The sequence below is a fragment of the Loxodonta africana genome, chromosome 4 (assembly GCF_030014295.1).
Source record: "Loxodonta africana isolate mLoxAfr1 chromosome 4, mLoxAfr1.hap2, whole genome shotgun sequence".
Taxonomy (NCBI): domain Eukaryota; kingdom Metazoa; phylum Chordata; class Mammalia; order Proboscidea; family Elephantidae; genus Loxodonta; species Loxodonta africana.
In genome coordinates, this window is record NC_087345.1 from 111,610,801 (window position 1) to 111,632,146 (window position 21,346).

At 35.1% G+C, this 21,346-nt stretch overlaps 1 protein-coding gene across 5 annotated transcripts; it reads right to left on the reverse strand.

Moving 5' to 3' along the window:
* Positions 1 to 781: 781 nt before the first annotated feature.
* FGFR1OP2 (FGFR1 oncogene partner 2) lies at positions 782 to 21,288 on the reverse strand. 5 transcript variants are annotated; one of them, XM_010595492.3, is made up of 8 exons: positions 21,021 to 21,287; positions 15,662 to 15,746; positions 13,986 to 14,134; positions 11,795 to 11,912; positions 10,574 to 10,716; positions 7,414 to 7,527; positions 4,840 to 4,953; positions 782 to 3,070 (listed from the first exon to the last, which is right to left on the reverse strand). In XM_010595492.3, exons 3-8 carry the CDS (start codon positions 14,118 to 14,120, stop codon positions 2,933 to 2,935), a joined length of 762 nt encoding a protein of 253 aa, XP_010593794.1. In that variant the 5' UTR covers positions 14,121 to 14,134; positions 15,662 to 15,746; positions 21,021 to 21,287; the 3' UTR covers positions 782 to 2,932. The 5 variants fall into 5 exon arrangements, with proteins under 5 accessions (XP_010593794.1, XP_003405748.1, XP_064140527.1 ...); XM_003405700.4 differs by lacking the exon at positions 15,662 to 15,746 and having other exon boundaries at positions 21,021 to 21,286; XM_064284457.1 differs by lacking the exons at positions 15,662 to 15,746; positions 21,021 to 21,287 and adding an exon at positions 15,402 to 15,634.
* Between the last annotated feature and the right edge of the window lie 58 nt (positions 21,289 to 21,346).

The window sequence follows — 21,346 nt, forward strand, 5'->3', positions numbered from 1 at the left end:
AAAGAGGTTCTGGCAGTACGACTGGGAGATCAGCTTTGGATATCTTAATCTGGAGATGTATCTTTGACATCTAAGTGGAGATACTGAGAACACAGTTGGATGAGTTTGCAGTTAATGAGAGATGTCTGCGCTGGAGCTAGAAATCTGAGAGTCATGCAGCATACGCGTGGTATTTAAACTCATGAGATTGGGTAAGATCACCAGGGAAGTGAGTATGGATACAGGATAGGATAGGAATAAGGAAGGTGCCCTGTGGGTCTCTAAAGTTAAGAGGTGAGAGAGAAGGGCAAAGGAAACTGAGGAGGAGCAGCCAATGAAGTAGGAGGAAAATGCCCCTTCACATTCTAATTTGAAATTATTCATCAATATTCCACTCAAAAATATACTCCCTGTTTCACGATGACAGTCAAAAAGGGTAGTGATCACAAAAAAATTATGTTACGGATCTGTGATCTTCCATTTATCATTGAAGTAATTTAGAAATTAAAAATTGTGGAAGTCTCCTTGATATTAAAGAATACATGAATTTGAACAGAAAGCATTTTATCTGTGAGACTGCATAATATTGTATTTTAGGAATTATATTTCTGTATATAAAATAAAAAATATCATTGATAGATGATAAAAAAAAATTGCAGAATCAGCGATCAAAAGTTGCTGGCCAATTACTAAGAAATGGATAGAGGCTGTTGTGAATACTCAGTTTTGTGGTAAAGAGACAAATAAACTGTATGTAAGAATAAATGTAAGCATTGTTTTCAAAATAAACTGTAGACTGTACTACATTTTAATCACTCATCTTTATTGATAAAATAGACTCTTGTGCAGTACATACTCCCGGACATAAATTTAACTTCAAATAAAAACAAAAGGTATGGGATGGAAAACTGTTGCTACATAACAAAATAAATGTCTTTAAAACGCCAAGACCTTAAAAATTACATCCAAGCAAGAAAACCAAGAATAAATTAACTCTACTTAATTTGCTTACAAAAATAATTATCAAGTAATATTTTATAATAGAGCTGCCTCAGTGAATTGCCTCAGACTGAATCTCAACTGTGTAGCTAATTTTCTTTAATTTTTACTTGTGTTAAACTATTTGAATGAATTGACGTCAAATTAAGGGATATTTTCCAAAAAGGCAATAGAAAAGTTTAAAAATAAAAACTCACTTTTTTATAAATTACCAATTAAGGTCTCTGAATAAGAAACCTGTTTAATGTTTGGGCCATTAGCCTTTTTCTATGCAAGCAACCCTGTCGCCCCTTTTCCCCCAAACTTTAGAAAAATTCTGAAGTGAAAAGTAGCTTTGAATATTAGCAATATATGAAATTATACATAAAAATTATCATGTGAAGGCATACTTCTTTAACAAACTATACATTCAAAGGCAGAATTTTCTGTTTGTGCTAATATGAATATTTAATGCAAACGAATGCTGTATTGTTATGCAAACGATGCACTCCTTCTACATGTGTTTACCAACCACACCCTACCCCCCCCCGTATTTTCATAAGTGCTGCTATGCCAATTTTTTTTACATGTTGTTGTAAAAGAAAAATTTGCATAGCGTGTTTATGAAAATTCTTCTTGGGGGGAGGGCACGGTTAGCAAACATAGAAGGCTTGTGTTATTTGCATAAAAATACAGTATACTTAAGCTTATTTGACACTTATTCTACAATCATCACACAAAAAAGAAAACTTTAGGTTTCAACTGATGTTAAAGCACATTTCTGTATTTGGTGGCCTTTTAAAAATTTATATACAGAATATTTGATATTTTGTAAAAACAAAACAAAACAAATCCATAGATTTCTCTCCCCTTTTGACTAAAAAAGTTTTAAGAAAAATCTTACAGGTTATGAGGACCCAAATTTTTTTGAAATTATAATTTACTTTTTACTGTTACTATTTCTTAAGAGAAATTACTTAAAAAAGAGTAAATGCCAGAGGAATTCCCAGTGTACTCTGAAATTACCACACTTAGCATGCTATATCAAACATCTGAACTCTGTTAGCTAAATGAACTACATATAACCTTAAAGATCAACCAGAGAAGAGAAAAATCTCATCTTCATTATTGACTTAGAATCAAAACTTTTTCTTTCAGAGTAGTTTAACCTACTAAATATGTCTCTTAAAAGATCTTTCTTAGAAAGTAGTAGTCCTTCTCTTTTCATTTCCTGAAATATTTCATACACTATCAATTAGGGTAAATTAGCTAAAATTAGGGTATCATTTAGGGTAAATTAGCTAAAATTAGGGTAAGTATCCTAGTTTTATTTTTATCAATTAGGGTAAATTAGCTAAAATTAAATCACTTGTTTATGGTGAGTATAAAACATTCTTGAAGACTTTAAAACAATTTTCTTTGACAAAAATTTTAATTAATGGGAAGGCGGACAGACGATCACTAAAGCTGAAGTCTTATAGTACACAAGCCATTTGTTAACTCTGATACCAAACAGGAAGGATAAAACTTAGTATGAGGATCTATTCACAGAGAGCTATGGCATAAATTTGTGTTTTTAAAATGGAATACTTCTATAAATTCTCAAGCACTTATTGGAAATATTCAAGTTTACTCAAGTATCATCCAGAACTAGCCAAGAGCACCACTGAAAGCTCTCTATATTCAACAGTCACTGTGAAAATCCTTCATCTGTTCAATTGTAAATGGCTTAATTTCTACCTTTTAATTATGTTTTGGAATAAAGTCAATGACCAGTAAATATGCATTTTTTGTTGCTGTCTCTTAAAAATGTCATTGCCAGTGTACTGTACATTGTGTGTGTGTGTGTGTGTGTGTGTATATATATATATACATAAAATAAAAGGGTTGACTGAGATTGATTGTTCTGTTACTCAATCCATTCATTGAGCAGGCCAGTCCCAGTGACCATTTGGAGCAATTTAAGAGAAGCTCTTCAGCTCTTCCTCAGACTCAGGTCACTATTCGTCACTAATGCTGACAAAGATGTACTTTCCGAAACATCATCTTTTCTAAGGTTCAAAAATGATTCTCGAGTTATTTGAAGGATCTCTCTCAAGCCTTTGTTTTCTTGCTATAAGAAGGCAAACAAAAACAAAGATGCAGTCACCAAGGTAGCCACGAGAGTGCATACAAGTTGTAATAAAAAAAATGAAGGTGTGATAAATAAAAATGAAGTTCTATAATTGTCATAATTGTACTAATATATGCAGTTGACAACTTGAATCCAGACAACTTTTTTTTAAGGAAGTAGGAGTCATACGGAGCCCTGGTGGTGCAGAGGTTAAAAGCTTGGCTGCTAACCAAAAGGTCAGCAGTTCCAATCCACCAGCTGCTCTTTGGAAACCCTATGGGGCAGTTCTACTTTGTCCTATAGGGTCGCTACGAGTCAGAATCATCTTGACTGCAAGAGGTTTAGCTTTTTGTTTGTTTTAGGAGTCATATGTTCAACATCTCCACCACGGTAAAGCCTTATTTATGCATTTGTAGTTACAGATGGGATCTCAGAAATTGTTTTATTTACAATCACATTATACATGAAGAAATTGACATCTAGATTTATATATATATATATAGATAGATGCCTAAAGCCAATGAATGATACCCTGAGACTAGAACCTTTTAGTACTTTACTGCTTTTAGCAGTTTCCTTGATAGCATGGAATGTAGAATAAACCATCTGGTTTGGTTCCCTCACTGGAATCTGAGAGCAGGAGGGCTGGCTGAGTAGACTGTGATATTTCTTAAAAAGCAAAATAAGTGATCAAATCTGGCATTGGTAAACAATTTCGTCTTTATTTTTGTCTAGATTAGTTAATATAGGAAATTTGCAGAAATTTAAAAAATAACCTATTCACTACCACCCTGTCTACAGTCTCATTTTCTAAGTTTCAGTAGTATAAAGCAGGGGCAGAAAACTATGACCTGGTCCTACTAGTTGCCCATTTTTATACATTAAGTTTTATTGGAACACAGTCACACCTATTTGTTTATTATTGTCTGTGGTTGCTTTTGTGTTACATTGGCAAAAGTTGAGTAGTTACAATAGAGATTGATTTGCAAAACCTAAAATAGTTACTGGGCCTTTATTGACAGAGTTTGCCAACCCCTACTTAAAAAAACGGGGAAACACTGTATGCTGAAAGAGAAATCATGCTTGGCCCTCTACAACAAATTTTGCACCATGGTTTCAAAATGTAGCTTTTAAAGCATAGAAGTCTATTTTATTGATTTAAATTATTCAACAATGACTTGTGCTTTTGTTATCACAAAATAAAGAACATATCAGACAAAAGCTTTTCATCTTCAGAGAAACAATGCACAAAAAGTACCTGGATTAAAATTTTTTTTCTCTGCATCCTCATAATCTCTAATGGAGTGAACAAATGAAAATATTTACAGAACTGAAAACATATGTTCATCTGACAAGATGAAGCAATACAGGGTCAAATACAACAGTTACCTCCACTACTGTTACATATTACTTCCGATCTTAGACTCTTGTATTACTGTATAAATAAAGCCGGTTGCTGTCTAGTCAACTCTGATTCACAGTGACCCTATAGGACAGAGTAGAACTGCCCCATAGGGTTTCAAAGGAGCAACTGGTGGATTTGAACTGCCGACCTTTTGGTTAGCAGCCAAGCACTTACCCACTGTGCCAACAGGGCTCCACTATATAAATAGTCTTGCATTATACACCCATGTAACCTAGCATCCAGATTAAGAAAAAGAACATTACCAGTATCCCAAAGTATATATATATATTTTAAATGGGATATATTTTCTGGCATAAGTCTTCGTATAGACAGTTTCCAACTATATTTGCATTTTAAAACTTACTTCAAGTTGAAATATTCGTTCCTGTTCCTTGCAACCCTGCTGTTCATCAATTTCAATGGCTTTCTTCATTACTGCTGCCATTTCAGTTATTTGGTCAACATGTGCTTGTAATTCCTGAAAAAAGAAAAGGGTGGGAGTTGCCAATCAGTGAAATGCTTTATTTTTGGATCTTTAAAAAAAAAAAAAAAAATCTGTATTGCCACTTAAAATAAATACTCTTACAAGATAGCAAACAGATATTCACATGAAAGGCAGTTGAACATGAATGTGTTTTTGAGCTCAGATTTCTGTTAGGACTAGAAATGAGGATAAGCACCAAAGTACAACTAAACCCAGTAACAAGAAAAGTACTAATGATCATACTTTGCATTGCTTTCACCACAAGTCATGAGCAACTTTTTCTTTTTGCATCTACATTTATTATTGGTCAAGGTAATGGGAAAAATAAAAATTGTTGACACAATCTCTTTTCCTCTCTGAAGTCATGATTTATAAATCTTCTCTGTATTATCCATGCCTATAAATAAATCTCAATCCAGTCTAGAATTTTTCTGGATTATAATCATCTTTGAGAGCAGAAGCTGTATGTTGTTTATAATATCTGCCTATTATTTAGTGTTTGGTACATAACAGGTAAAAAATATTGAGTAAATGAACAAAATTCTTCTTTTAATATTAAAATATTAAAGGGCCCTCTTTGTAAACAGTTCAAAATATAATTCCTGTATAATATAGATGTGTACATTTCTTTGGTGCAAGCAGCACAGATTTCTCCCACTGTCATTCCCTCATTGTTTTTGGCACACCTGCAATGTGCCAGGCACTAAGCCAGGCAACTAAGTCTGTTAAGATATGTTTCCAAGAAGCTTACAGTCTAGTCAAAGAGACAGACAAAAAAAGTTTAAAATAACAGGAACTTGAAAACAACTATTATTTTCTCAACAAACAACTTCTACAGATCATTATTCACTGGCAATCAAGGGATATTTTATTACATCAAGGCCAAAACTTCAATATGTCAATAGCTCCCAAAACAAACATTAAGTGTCTTAAGTAGTTATACATACTCTTTATTTGTTAAAAATGTTTAAACAGGACCCAAAATAAAACTAGTAAACCATGGAAGAAACACGATGAGGAAAAATCTGGGTATCTTTAGCAAACCACACATTTAGTATCTTCTTAACCAACAAAAATGCAAGCTAGTATTTTATTTGAAACCTATACAGTGCTAGTATTCAGGAGAAAGGAACAATAAAGCACTCAGTCTGCACTGTCCAATATGGTGGGGCTATTTAAATTTAACTGAAATCTAATACAATTTAAAAAAAATTTTAGGCCCTCAGTTGCACTAGCCACATTACAAATGCTCAATAGCTACATGTGGCTAAGGGCTTCCACACTGGACAGCACAGATACAGAATATTTCCACCATTACAGAAGATTCTGTTGGACAGCCTGGATTAGATTATGGCAGCAAGAATTATATTAAAACAAACACTTCTCATATTATGCAATGGTTAAAAAAAATCACTAAAATCCTTCCCACTGTAAAGGGAGCCTAACTTTAAAAGCAAGTTAAAAAAAAAAAACAAAACTGGCAGCAGCAAACTGAATAAGGGTAATGAGTAAAAAATGTGAATACCAACAGCTTTCTTAATTTAACCTATGGCACTGACCTAGGTTAAAACACTATGTAGGAAGCAAATAATTCTTTGCCTTCAAAATGGAAGAAAACAAGATACCACTAATTTTTTCAGGACAAAATCATCATGAGTAGGAAAAAAACAAACAAACGAACCAAAAAGACCTTTCTAATAGAACAGTTAATGGTTCACTTCCTGCAATAACCTCTTTAGACAAATTTCACAGATCTTTTAATGGGCACAAGAGGCTAAGACCTGTACTTTAAAAACTGATGTAAAGGCAAGAAGTGTCAGCAGCAAAACACTCGAACTGTTCTGAAACGCCTTTCATTTTCAATTTTGTCTAGGATTATTTCTACTTTATGTAATAAAGACCTGTCACAACTGAGAAAAAAAAAAAAATAAAGACAATGGAAGAAGCACTACCGTACTCAATCACACAATCTAAACAAAGGCATTTGTATTTTATTTGTGAACTCATTAAGGGACTACAACCTATTAAAAATCTGAATTGAAAAATTTAATAGTTTGACCAAAAGTTTTATAAAATCAGACTAAAATTACTGACAAGAACATAGCTTTGATGTCCCAGAAAGAGAATGACTGTTTAAATTTTAAAAATTACTTCAAAATTTCTCAGCAACAGCCAACAAGAGCAAATAAATGAAAAGCTGGGCTAAACAGCCTTTAAAACCTGCAATTATCTAACAGGCTATGAATGATACTTTATAAACACAGAATTAACTGACAGATTTAAAGTTTCCACACTCAATATTTTCACTTGGTTTTGACAAGCACAGCATTCTTTTAATTCATTATATTTATTTCCTAATCTAACCTGGGAGGGAAATTCAATGTCAAATAACTTTGTTAAAATGGACCCCCCTTCCATTCACACCCCCAAAGTTGACTGTTTTATTTTGTGTACATTCTGATTTGCTTCCAAGTGCTTCCTCTCCAGTCCATGTTGAGGTGCTTCAAGGATGTGTCGAGATGCATCAAGGAAGAATCCTTCGGAGGTGTTACGATGTACCATGTCAATCTGTAGTACAGAGTCATTATAATGTTAATACGGACATTATCCGTAATTTAAAAACTGAATGAGTGTTAGTTCATGCGTGTTAGCCAATTGCATGAAATGTTTGTTTTTTTAACATTTCCAAAAAGGCATTTGTTCAAAAATAGTGTAAAAATGAACATTTGGCAGATATGAGTTTTTTTTTTTTTTCCCAAAGTATCCACTGATTTTTAAATGTGTGCTAAAAAACTTTGAGGTGAGGGCAAAATTCTGTATTACTGTAGTCTCCAAAGGGTCTCTTACTTCAAAATGCTGCTTGTGTAACTAAGTATGTTTGTTACCTCTAAATGTAATAAAAAATTATTTTTGTGTCTAGTTATATCAGTACACTAATTCCTAAACACTTTCTGGAATATCATACTTCCATGACTTTATCATATAAGTTTCTATTCTCAATCATTTCTGCTTATTGACCCCCAATAATTAATTTAAGGCTGGATTTAAATGCCTTTCTTTCTTTGACACTTTCCTGGATTCTTCCCATGAGAAGTAATAGTTCTTCCCCCATTCCAGTAACACAATTCATATTGCTATTTTAGAATTTATCACATTCTACCTTATATTAGACAGTTATATTGGTGTCTGTATCTTGCATTACACTATAAGCTCCTATGGCAGAGTAATGCAACATATTCATTCATTCATCTTATTATCACCCATAATAACTAACCCAGGGCAAGTGTTAATAAATGTTTTTGTTTAATTGAGGCGAAGTGTCTCCTTTTTGGGAAAAATCAAAATCACAAACATTAATAGGTATTAGTTAGAATTAATAACAAGTAACTGAATAGTCATTTTATGGAAGGCAAGAATCAGCACTTAGATGACAAATTCAATCCACATCATGAAAGAGCTGGTTTACAGCTATTTTAGAAAATGTACAACTTTGCTAATTAATAAAAAGCTCTGGTGAATGTTAAAATCTAGTATGTGTTTTAGAAAACATTTGCTTGTGTCAAGCTGCTACCAGATAGTCTGCAAGCAGTAATATCTTAGTCTGTTTTTTTTTTTTTTAACCAGGGTATTCTTCTCCACTTCATATCTTAAAATCTTATGTTCTTAAACATAAGCGTCTTTTGAAATTTCTTAATATTACATTTATCTTACTAATAATTTTAAGTCAATTCATCTTTGTACCTTTAAAAAAGCACCCTTAACTATACATTTAAATTTAAATGTTTTTACAGTGATCTCATTAATAATAGACACATTTTATGTTCAAAAGTTTTGCCACTTAAAAAAAAAAACCAGACTCACTGGTCTAAGACTGACCAGAGGAACACCTGTCCAGAGCATGGACCCTGGACACCCTTTCAACTCAGTACTTAGGTCACTCCTGAGGTTCAATCTTCAGTCAAAAATGAGAGAGGCCCATAAAACAAAACGAGACTAAATGGGCACATCAGCCCAGGGGCAAGGACAAGAAGGCAGGAAGGGACAGGAAAGGTGGTAATGGGGAGCTCAAGGTCAAGAAGGGGAGAGTGTTGACACATCATGGGGTTGGCAACCAATGTCACAAAACAATATGTCTATTAACTGCTTAATGAGAAACTAATTTGCTCTGTAAGTCTTCATCTAAAGTACGGTTAAAAAAGTTTTGCCACTTAAATATCCAAGCATTTCCTTTAGGTAAGCGTGCTAAATACCATCATTAAAAAAACAGGCAGTATTAAATCCATATTTGTTTTTTTACTAGTTGACACAAAATGTGCCTATTACTAAGTTTCTTAATGTGGAAAGTCATACAAAGAGCTATTTAATTTACTAGGTCTTGAATTCCAATAGAATTAATAATTTAAAAACACCTACTAGCACCATGATGGGGCCCTGGTGCTGCAGTGGTTAAGAGCTATGACTACTAACCAAAAGGTGAGTAGTTCGAATTCACCACCTATTCCATGGAAACCCTATGCGGCAGTTCTCCTCTCTCCTACAGGATCACTACGAGACGGAATTGACTCAATGGCAATGGGCTTTGTTTGGTTTTTTAGCACCATGGTGGAAAAAATATTTTAAATAATCTGGAATGTGTTTGAATAACTGAGAAAAATAAAAATATGCCTTATACCAACTACCCTTTCTTAAATAGTATTAAAGTTATAACTAATAATAGTTAGCTCACTACTATCCAATACAGATAATGGCCTAGTTATCATCACAATTTATTCTAATATTTTTATTTCACAGCAGCAGTTAAAATTTAGTTTAGAAGAAAATATAAATGGGAAAGGATTTTTCTATTTGTTTTCATAGCAGTTGCCAGGGATGCATACAAAGGGCACAGACACAGGGATGACAATAAGTAAGATCAACAGCAGGGAAACCACAAAAGTTTAACCACTTTAGCACAGTCTCTAATATGATGTTAAAAAAAAAAAAGTTTTTTTCTTTTTTCCACTAATATGATGTTAATTGGTATTCCATGGAGGCAGAGGTTTTTTTCCACTAATATGATGTTAATTGGTATTCCATGGAGGCAGAGGGAGCAAAATTTTGATATGCTGGTTCTTTTTCCTCTCCCCAAGTCCATGATTTTTCCATTATAAACAGAATCATTTATCATTTGGAAGAATTAGTCTCATTCAGAAACCAATCTTAAAAAATAAATTAACATTTAGCAGGTTTCAAATTTCTTAAAAAGTTTTCAGTATTTTGTTTTTGCAACAGATATCAAAATACATATTTATTAAAAGAAATATTTCTTAAAAGCAGATAACATACAAAAACAATTTTGAATTGAATAGACTTTCCTATATTTTCCAAATACAGTTCATGTTTGAATATATATGAAAGCTACTAGAGAATAATGGTAGTTAGAAAATGATATATCACAAAAAAGAACTGAAGAAAATAAGGAAAAACAGAAAAGGTCAATTAAAGAGATACAGTATTCAATAGCATGTTAAAATGGCGTTACTAGACTTGTGATTTTTCTTTTTTTTAAATCTGAACACAAGTTAACCAATTGTCCCTCGTTTCCATTTCAAGTTATATTTATAGAATGGATTACCTTGGAGTGTTGCTCTTTTAGCTTCATTATTATACCTGGATCATCTTTTTTGCTTGCCATTAGCAGTCTGAACATTTGTTCTCGATACTTGCTCATTATAAGTTCCAAAGCAGACTGATGTTCTTCCAGGGATGTACGCAATTCTATCAAAATGACAGTATCAAACTTGCGTTAAAGGTAAACAAACACTGCCTTCTGTATTAAATTTAATTTCTAATAAAAACAACTTTAATTTTTTAAATGACCACGTTAACTCTTTTTTTAAGAATCAGTTCAACAAACATTTACTAAACAGCAATTAAGTATCATACAATGTTCTGTATTAGGAATACCAAAAGACCATGGAGCTTAGAGTCTAGTGGAGAAAAAAAGAGAATTACATGTAATTATAATACAACATAGTACATACAGAGCAGAACTGTACTAAAATACGTATGAGAAATCTGTTGGGAGAAATTGGTGAAAGCTTCACAGAAGTATAATATTAAGATGATCTTGAGTTCCCTGAATAGAAAAAAGAAGGAAAGAGCCTTCTAAACAGGGAGGGACGAAAGTGGATGATGTGTTTAAGGGCTAGTCCGGGATGGCAAGAGCGAAGGGGTCACAGAGAAGAGGGCTAAAGGACGAAGGAAGAAAGGAAAGCTGGAAATCGACTTTGAATAGCTTTGTATAAGGAAATAAAGATACAATGAAGGTTCTTAAGCATAAGAATATCTTGATCAGATTTATTTTTTAAAAAAACCCATCTGATACTTCTAATGAAGATGGGTTAAAGGGAGAAAAAAGACTGGAATCGGGGAGAACATTTAGGAAAGCCCAGGCAAGAGAATATGAACACCAAAACTGGGGGACAAAGCAGTGGGAATGGAGAATAAACTTGAATTATTTCATAGTTAAGAACAATAGGGCAAATTGGATAATGAGGATGAAAAACTAGGATGACTCCAAGTAAGACAGACATTGATATGTAAGACAAAATAAAAAGCAATAAATATGATTTAGGCATACGGACTGGAAACAGGATTAATGTCAAAAGTAACTTTTGACACCTGGCTGTTTTTCTAGTTTTTGAAAATATCAGTTGGTCCTAAACATGGGCTGGTTCCAAACATACAGTGAGTTTCATTTTACATTTAACAAAAAGTTTATTTCATATGACTAGTACAACTGCAGGTTAGAGTTCTCGTTTGATTTATTATAAATAGTGATTATATATCTTGCCTTTGTTCTCTTGTTGTAGTTCTCTGATCTGTCTGTTTTCTTGCTGGATTCCCATAACTAGTGTGGACCGTGGTCGGTGTCTTGCAACTTCATTAAGTTCTTGAATTTCTTCCTGGTACTAATGAAAGAGTATAAAAGAACATTTGGGGAGAAAATACGTGCACATCATATATCTGATGAAAGTCTAGTATATATAAAATACATAAACAACTCATAACTTTACAATAAAGACAAATAACCCAATTAGAAAATGGGCAAAGGATTTGAATAGACATTTCTTCAAAGAAGATATACGAATGCCCAATAAGCACATGAAAAGATGCTCAACATCATTCATTAGTCATTAGGAAAATGGAAATCAATGCAACAACAAAATCCTAATTGACAACCGCTAGGACGGCTGTAATAAAAAAAGACATAATAACAAGTGCTCGCAAGGTTGTAGAGGAATTGGAATGCTTACACACTGCTGGCAGGAATGGGTATAACTGCTTGGAACACAGTTTGGAAGCTCCTCAAAAATTTAAACATAGAGTTACCATATAACCCCACAATTCCACTCCTAAGTACATACTCAAGAGAACTAAAAACATGTTCTCACAAAACCTTGTACGTAAATGTTTATAGAAATATTATTCATAATAGTCAAAAAGTGGAAAAAACTGAAGTGTCCATCAACTGATGAATGGATAAACAAAATGTGGTATATCCATATAATGGAATGTTAGTCAGCCATTAAAAAAAAAAAAGAGTACTAACACATGCTACAACATGGATAAGTCTTAAAAACATTATGCTGTGTGAAAGAAGCCAGACACAAAAGGTCACACATTACATAATTCCATTCATATGAAATGTCCAGAACGGGCAAATCTATAGAGACAGAAAGATTAGTGGTTGCCAGGGATTGTGGGGAGGGGGTAATATGGAGTGACTGCTAATGAATGGATACAGGGTATTTTTGGAGGAGATGAAAATATTCTAGAATAAGATAATGGTTACGGTTGTACGATCTTGTGTATGTACTAAAAACCACTGAATTGTACATTTCAAGAGGATGAATTTTATGGTATGTGAATTATATCTCAATAATTAAAAAAGAACGTTTGAAAAGAAATGCAAAATTATTTAGCATTGTATTCCCTCCCCCCCCCCCCGAATAAATGAGACTCTAAAACTGCACTTCTTTATTTCAAGGCATTTTAGTAAGCCAGTTAATAATGCATTCGTTATAACATTCGTGGTTCTTAACTTCAGATGTCAAATTTTTTTTTAATAATTCAATACCAGATATACCTTCACTGGAGTGTCTGACTCAAGCTGGACAGTTAGGGAGGAATGTGATCTGTTTAGGGCAACAGAGTTGCAAAACAAAAGAAACAAACTTCCTCCACTATTCCCAATGCTTTTGTTAAGACTAGTATCACAGGGTGGCTTCCTTTTACAAAATGGATGCGTTTCAACAGAGGTGACTATGAACATACATTTTCCCCTACTGATTTCCATCATAACATCAGAGATTTTACAATTCTTTTAGAGGCAAAAACTTTTATCAGTGGAGGGTTTAAAATGCTAGCTAAACTTGATGGTCCACTGGAAGTGGTGAAGTACAACAGTGAATGAGCACAGCAAGAAGTGAAGCCCTCTTCAGTTCTTCTTTAATAAAAAAATAGGCAGCACTAAATAAAAAACAGGAAGCAAGAGGGATGCAGTATCTGCATGAAGTGTAAACCAGATATTGTCTTGCATCATTTTCAAAAACCATTTTTTTTTTCTTAAATAGCATTACCTAAGCACTTTTATAAACAAAAATGTAAACATTTCTATATCATGAAAATATGAAACAATGTCAACACTAGTAAAAGGTATGATCTGGCTTTTGTCAAATGTATCTAGACCTAACAAATTCATTTACTTGCTAAACTCAAATGCATATCTGTTAGAAAATAAGTGGTGAAGTCTATAGGTTTAAAAAAAAAATACATACGTATACACAATATATACCACTTGAACATAAGAAAATCACGCCCTAAAGTAAAACTGAAACATATAAGTTAAACTACTTTTAAATTTTCAAAGAACATTGAAACTATAACTAGATATTAATTAAACAGCAATTTATGATTCAAACAATATGAAATTACCAATCACTCCTTTTATTAAATGGAATAAACAAGAAAGAAAATCAGACCTGTTTCATGGCTTCTACTCGCTTGTTGAGAGCAGTGGTTTGCTCGATAAGAGATTCTGCTGCATCGTCGTGGTCCCTCAATCTTTCAACAAGAGCTTTAGCATCAGCGAGTGCCTTCTCAATGGTGCAGCTCATTTCTAAAGGAGCGCCTATAAAGTTAAAATCAACACTCAAAACAAAGTCAACATGTCAGCTTATTTTAGTTCCACGTGAACACGGATATTCTTCTTAAACTGTATTTGTTACAGTACATAATGCAATTTCAGAAGCCTTTCATTTCAGGTTACATTAACAAAGATTCAAAACTGTAAACTAAATAAAGATGAAAAAACCAGACTTAAGGTTTAAACGGTATTCTGGGGTAGACCCAACAGTTGAAGCAGAGAGACTACTGTCCTGTTTTTATAAATGGATTCAAATCTGAACTAGGGAATTGAAGTACAATAAATTAAAATATAAAATTGTCAATTTAGAAAATAGCCAGTAGGTGATTAGGCATTTCCAGAGACCTTTAAGAAGTAAGCAATCTGGAGATGAATACAATTTCTCGCTTTGTAGCTAAAGCTACCAAAAAGAGCTGTATTATAAGATCTGGGAATTATAAACCAAAAAAAAAAACAAAAAAACCAAACCTGTTGCCATGGAGTCGATTCCGACTCATAGCGACCCTACAGGCCAAAGTAGAACTGCCCCACGGAGTTTGCAAGAAGCGCCAGGTGGATTTGAACCGCTGACCCTTCCATCAGCAGCTGTAGCACTTAACCACTACGTCACCAGGGTTTCCTGGGGCGTTATATATAGAAAAGGGTATTTGTAAATGACAACCAATAGCCTGTATCAGCTAAAACATACCCACCCACCGCCGTCTAGTGGATTCTGATTCATAGTGACCCCACAGGACAGAGCAGAACTGTCCTATAGGGTTTCCAAGGAGCACCTGGGGGATTCGAACTGCCAACCTTTTGGTTAGCAGCCACAGATCTTAACCACTATATCACCAGGGCTAAAACATAGTGAGAAATTAAAAGCAAAACCAAACCTGTTGTTGTCAGAGTCAATTCCGACTCAAAGTGACCCTATAGCAGCCCTATGCCCTGTCCTTCTATTGTTCCAGTCTATCTCGCTTCTTCTAAACTTCTGTGAGGAATTATCTATATAGATGGATAACTATACAGCTTTCTTGCTTATATCTCCCAGTAGTCATATGATTATAGAACATTAGATCCTTCAGAGGAAATTTTTAAAGTTGTTTATAAAGAAAAAAAAAAAGACAAAATGACTTCTAAGTAAAATATTTAGAGACAGAAGAATTTTGTCATAAAAATAACTGGTTAGGCAAATGGTAAAAGAAGATAATAAAAGGCAAATTTGAGTTTAGAGTAAATTGTAAAAGACGAGATAAACAAGTTTATTTACCTTGGTTTAAAAGAATAACTCAAGTAGTGGGAATCTGTAATAGTTCTAGGACCCAACCTGTAAATTATAATTTTGGAACTGCTATCAGAATACTTCTTTTTTTCCCCTCTGTAATCCAACATCTACAAATTTAATAAACAGGATCTACTTCCAAATAAAATGCACTGAGGCTCCTACATATATATGATCAGATAGCTGATCCAGACACAAGAAAACTGACACTGTATAATTTCCCCCTCCCCGAAAAACAAAATACAAACCTATGCTTTCAGAATCCTCAGACACAGATTAATTGGAGAAGACCTGATGAATTCTTCCTAGGCTGTCATCTTCATGGAAGGAGCCCTGGTTGCACAAAGATTAAGCACTCAGCTACTAACCAAGAGGTTGGCAGTTCAAACCTATCAGCCACTCGAAAGAAAAGACCTAGCGATCTGCTGCCATGACTGCCTAGAAAATTTATGGGGCAGTTCTACTCTGTCACATATGGTTGCTATGAGTCAGAATCAACTTGATGGCACACAACAACAACAACAACAACAATCTTTAAGGAAGCAGATCACCAACTCTTCCTCCCATAGAGCCACTGGGTAGGAAATTCCAAGTTTATATCCATCAGGTCAGAAGCAAGAGTGTCAGGGGAATCCTTAAGTTTACCACTGGCATCTGAAGTCTTGGGCAGATGTGCATTCTGGAGGACCGTGCCCTTTAACTTGTGAGATATGAACTAGCTGTGGTGCTTAGGGTCAGATAAGTACTGCATTCGCAGTTGGTTATCGGAGGGGATACTTAAAGTTGGTGTTTGCTGGAGAAGGCGCACACACAGGTAGCCAATATATGTAGGAAATACAAAATTGAATAGTATTTTAGCTGTCATGAAAACTGTGGTTTTTTAACAGGGGACTCTTCCAATTCATCTGTAATACAAACACACTATTACTAGTACGTATTCCTAAACCACAGAGAGGCAACTCTATAAAATCCATTTGGAAATATTTAGAAAGTCTTTATAGGGTTGCTATGAGTCGGAATCGACTCGACAGCAGTGGGGGTTTTTTATCAAAGTTTAGCCCTTAATGTTTTTAGTCCTCTCAAAATCATTATGATGAGTAACAGAAGATTGTCTCAAAATGTTACTTAATGTTTCAAAATATCTGATACTGTAGAAAAACAAAACTACAGTGAAGGGAGGTCTGTGGCTGTCGGGAATTAGGGGTGGAAGAGGGTGTGATTACAAACTGCTCTGAATCCTTATTGTAGTGATTTTGACATGAAACTGTATATATGTTAAAATTCATAGACCTATATCACAAAAAAGGACAATTTTACAGTATGTTAATTTAAAAAAATCATTCATCATCCCCAAGGGTTTGCCTTCACATGCTGGCTTTTAATTCATTTGGTGTTTATTTGCATGTACGGTATAAGATAGGTATGAAATTATATTTCTTTTTTCTTATGGGACAACTAGTTGACCCAGTACCACTTATTAGGTGTACATTTTTCCACCACCGATTTTTAACACTGTACCTGTCATATGTTCTTTCCATAAACATATGGGTCTTTTTCTGGGCTCTCTATTCTGTCTCTGTGTCTATTTATCAGTTTCTACATCGGTACCACACTGCCTCAATTGCTGTAACTGTAAAATAAACTCTTGCTGTGTGCTATGGCAAGCCACCTTCTTCTTCTTCTTCAAAATTGCTCTATTATTCCTGGCTTTCTCTAAAACCTTATTCAATCCAAATGGATCTCTATTGAGTACCCTAGGGTAAAATCAAACTGCTAGATAATAACTTTAATTCAAACTGATGGTAGCTTTCAGAACCCGAGGAGTACTGCTTTAAATATAAGACAGTATTTTTTGTAAATATAGCCACCCTTTGGTCAACAAAACAGGTGTTCACTCCCATTTTACCAATGATGAGACAGTTGCAGGAATTCCAAATGTCAAGAAGTCAAATAACAGGGGCACACAGCAAAGAAGGAAGCCAAGCTAGCCCCAGGAAAAGGACTCCTGATCCCCAAACTAGTGTTCTATTCGCCAGTAAAGTTGGATCACCAGGGCCCTGTTTGTTTTTACCTACATAAAAACCATCTTAGTCTCTTCCCCCCCAATCATCTCCCCATGGAAAAACAAAGCAAATTCCATGACTCTACTCCATCATGGGGGTTCCATGATATTGTAGGAATTGCATTTCAAGCCAGCCATAGATTATGAATGGAAGTGTAAATAATGAGAAAATGAAAAATAAACATTTCAAATATGTTTACATGTAACTAATAGAAGTCTAGCATCCATTTTAATAAGGCATTACAGTTAATTATAAGATCGATGAATGTTTACTGACAGGTTTTTTGAAATTAACACTTAAAAAAAATTCTCTCTCTAGATTGCATAACAAAGTATTACTATCAAAATAAACTATTTGTAAAATTTATTTTGTAACTACAAAAACATACTCAGTGAAAACAATTATGAACAGCAGGTAACTCAAAGTATGACTTTACCAATACTTCAGAAAAGCAGTAATACTGAGTTTCTAAGAATCTGCATGTTCATTTCCTGTATTTGAAACTCCATAGGAAAAAAAAAATTAATGTTTTATAACATGCATTTACTTTACCACTTGTCTTAAAACCCTTATGGGAAGAGAGTAAGTGGAATGGGAAGAAGGTTGTTTTCCAAACTCTCTAACAAGTTTTAATAATAATTAAAAAAAGGCTGCAGTAAAAAGGAGTACTCTCAGTTTATCTACTTATTTTTAAAGTGCCTGTCTCAAAGAGTCAGTGTATTTACAGACTTTTTTTTTATAGATAAACTCAATTTACAAGTGAATTTTTTTTTAAAAGCAGAGTTCTGTTTTTGCTGCATTAGACACATTCTCACCCACTTTACAACCCAAAGCAGTAAGACTCCTGGCACAGGGTTCAGAACATTCTGCTGATGAGAAAAGAGAAACTACCACCCACCCAATACAGCAATTGCCAGCTGCTTAATTTTTTATTTTGGTTAAGAAAAATCTAAAGACATTCAAGTCACTGTTATTTTTCATTTATCCATAAATCTACTATGCAATAGCTGAACCTACACAGAAATATTGTGATCACTGATATACCAGAGATGCACCTTTAAGTGCCAACAGTCTTGTTTAGTTTAAAACGTTTTCCTGGGTTGTTCAGGCAGGTGCTTCTAATATTAATTACCAAAAAAATCAAACCCATTGCCATGGAGTCAATTCTGACTCATAATATTAACCAACACATAGAGATAAATAAAAAGGGATAGCTATAGCTTTCATAGGAACTTACAATCTAAAGAGATCAAGAGTGTATGAAATATAAAAAGCACTTTATACAGGTATATCATTGTATTTGAAACCACAGAAAATTTTCACTGTCCTTCAAAATGGTGGAATGGGCATGTTTGCAGCTTTATGAAGAAAAAAAAATTTACAGTTGGAAGGAAAAGAATTTGGAAGTAAGGGCACTGGAGGAATTTTTTTTTTTTTTTATTATAGGTGCTCTCTTGGAGTTGTGGCTAAACTATATATACATATGTTTAAACAGATATGACAATTCAAGAAGGAACTAACTTAATCTAAATCAGTTATTTCTAACTTTCAGGCCAAGGAATCAATGGAAGAAGTACATGAATGCACAATCACCAAGCATTGTTTGTAGTCTAAAACATTTTTTCCCACACATGCCCCACCATTTTCCAAATGTAGACAGATGCTAAACCAAAAAAAAATCATTGCCGTCAAGTCGATTCTGACTCATAGCGACCCTATAGGACAGAGTAGAACTGCGCCACAGGGTTTCCAAGGAGCAGGTGGTGGATTCAAACTACTGTCCTTTTGGTTAGCGGCCTAGCTCTTAACCACTGTACCACCAGGACTCCAGAAAGATACTAGTGTAATAAAATACAAAATCATTTAAGAACATTAATTTTTTTCCCTTTGGCCATTTAGCATATCTCAATAAATAAATACTAAAGTATAATTACTTATGTGTTAGGGGTGCAAGGTTCCTCATATTCGAAAAAGGTCGGGAGCCTTCAAGCTAATACACAAAGTTCCTTCTGACTCTAAAATTCCATGACTTCAAGGGCACTAAGGACTCTATGGAAACCCTGGTGACACAGTGGTTAAGTGCTATGGTTGGCAGTTTGAATGCACCAGGCGCTCCTTGGAAACTCTATAGGGCAGTTCAACCCTGTTCCATAGGGTCGCTAAGAGTTGAAATTGACTCAATGGCAATGGGTTTGGTTTTTTCAAGAACCCTATAGGGTCACTATGAGTCACAATTGACTCTTTTTTTTTTTTTAAGGACTCCCATGGTAAATTCTTTATAACTATTACATTTTAAATACGTATACACATGTAAATATAAATAATGTCTGCCATGTGCCAAGTATTGGATCAGGTTTTGTTGTAACGATGAATAAGATGTGATTCTAGCCTCAAGTTAAATAGGCAGGAGAGACAGATACAGAAATAATAAAAAAAAATATGATCTAATAAATACTGCAGAACTACTGGGCTTTGGGAGCCTGGTGGGTGTTATCAATGTCACCTAGGTGAGTCTGTGAAGACAGTGGCTATGAATTGGGTCTTGATGGATAAAGCAGAGAAGGAACAGAAACCCTTCTACACAAATGGAACAGCACACACAAAGGCGCAGAGCTGGGCAAGTGCATGGCATATTTGGGAAAACAGCCATGGTTGGATATTAAAGAAAAGCAAGAAGAAACTAAACAGGTAAAACGGACTGGAATAGATTGTAAAAGGTCCTAAATGATGTGCTTAACAACGAGGACTTGAATCTGTCAGCAATACAGTTTCTGAAAGAGTTTAGGCCAAGAACTGATATAAACAGATATGTATTCCAGAATGGTAGTTCCATGGAAAGAGGACATTAGAAGGAAATGAAGATGGTGGGGAACCAGCTGGGTGGCAACTGCAATAATTCTGGAGAAAGAAGACATAATACAGGGCAATGTAAGTGAAAACGAAGTGTCAAGAATAGCTCCTAGGTTTCCGGTTTGGACAGAGGGATGGAAACCGGTGCCATTATTAGTGATGGGATACAGAAAAAAGGTAGGAAGACAACCAGGAAATGAGCAGTATCCGTTGGAGGGCGGTTTCAAGAAAAAGCGTATGGTTATCTATGAAGAGAAACAGGAAAAAAGGAGTATCCCTTGGAAGATACTTTCAATAAAGAGAGAATGGTTATCCATGTCAAATGCTGCAAAGAGGTAACCTGATAACTCAAAAGGGTTCCTCTTCCCTTCAGCCCCACCCCCGTCCCTCCCGCAAAGGGTGAGCTCCCAGGTGGGTAAGGAAGGAAAAAAACAGACATGAAAGGGGTGTTCACAAGGTTAGTGCCAAGACTTTTCATTAAACGCTTTTCGCACCTCAATTTCAGCAAGAGGAGCTCAGAACTGAGGACAGGGAGAGGAATCCGGCTTCCAGGAGCGAGGAGCCCGCGAAGGGAAGCAGCTAAGGACGGGCGGCCGGTAGTTCAGAGGTGCAAAACCCCGGAGCAGCCCAGGGGAAGAAAGAAAGCTTCTGACTGGCCTAGGCCCGCTCCCGTCCCCGAATTTATTCCACTTACTCCGGTCTCAAGCCCTCGCAGCCGTCAAACGTGGAAATTAAGTCTCAAAGCCTCTGTCAACGGAGACCTATAGGGAAAAGACCCCAAGCACTCGTTCAGCTTCTTCAGCAAGCAGACGCAGAGCCGGACAGAGGTAGCCAAAGAGCAGAGGCGAACGCGGCGAAGCCAACCCCATCACCGGCTCCAGAGACTCTCCGCTGGCCGCCTCTGATAAGTGCTCTGTGAGCGCCCCAACCTCGCGAGATTTCCTTTCTCGGGCTCTCCTGGGATAGAAAAAAAAAATAGAGTCGAGCCATTTATTTGCCATTTCTCGCCCACTTGAGCGA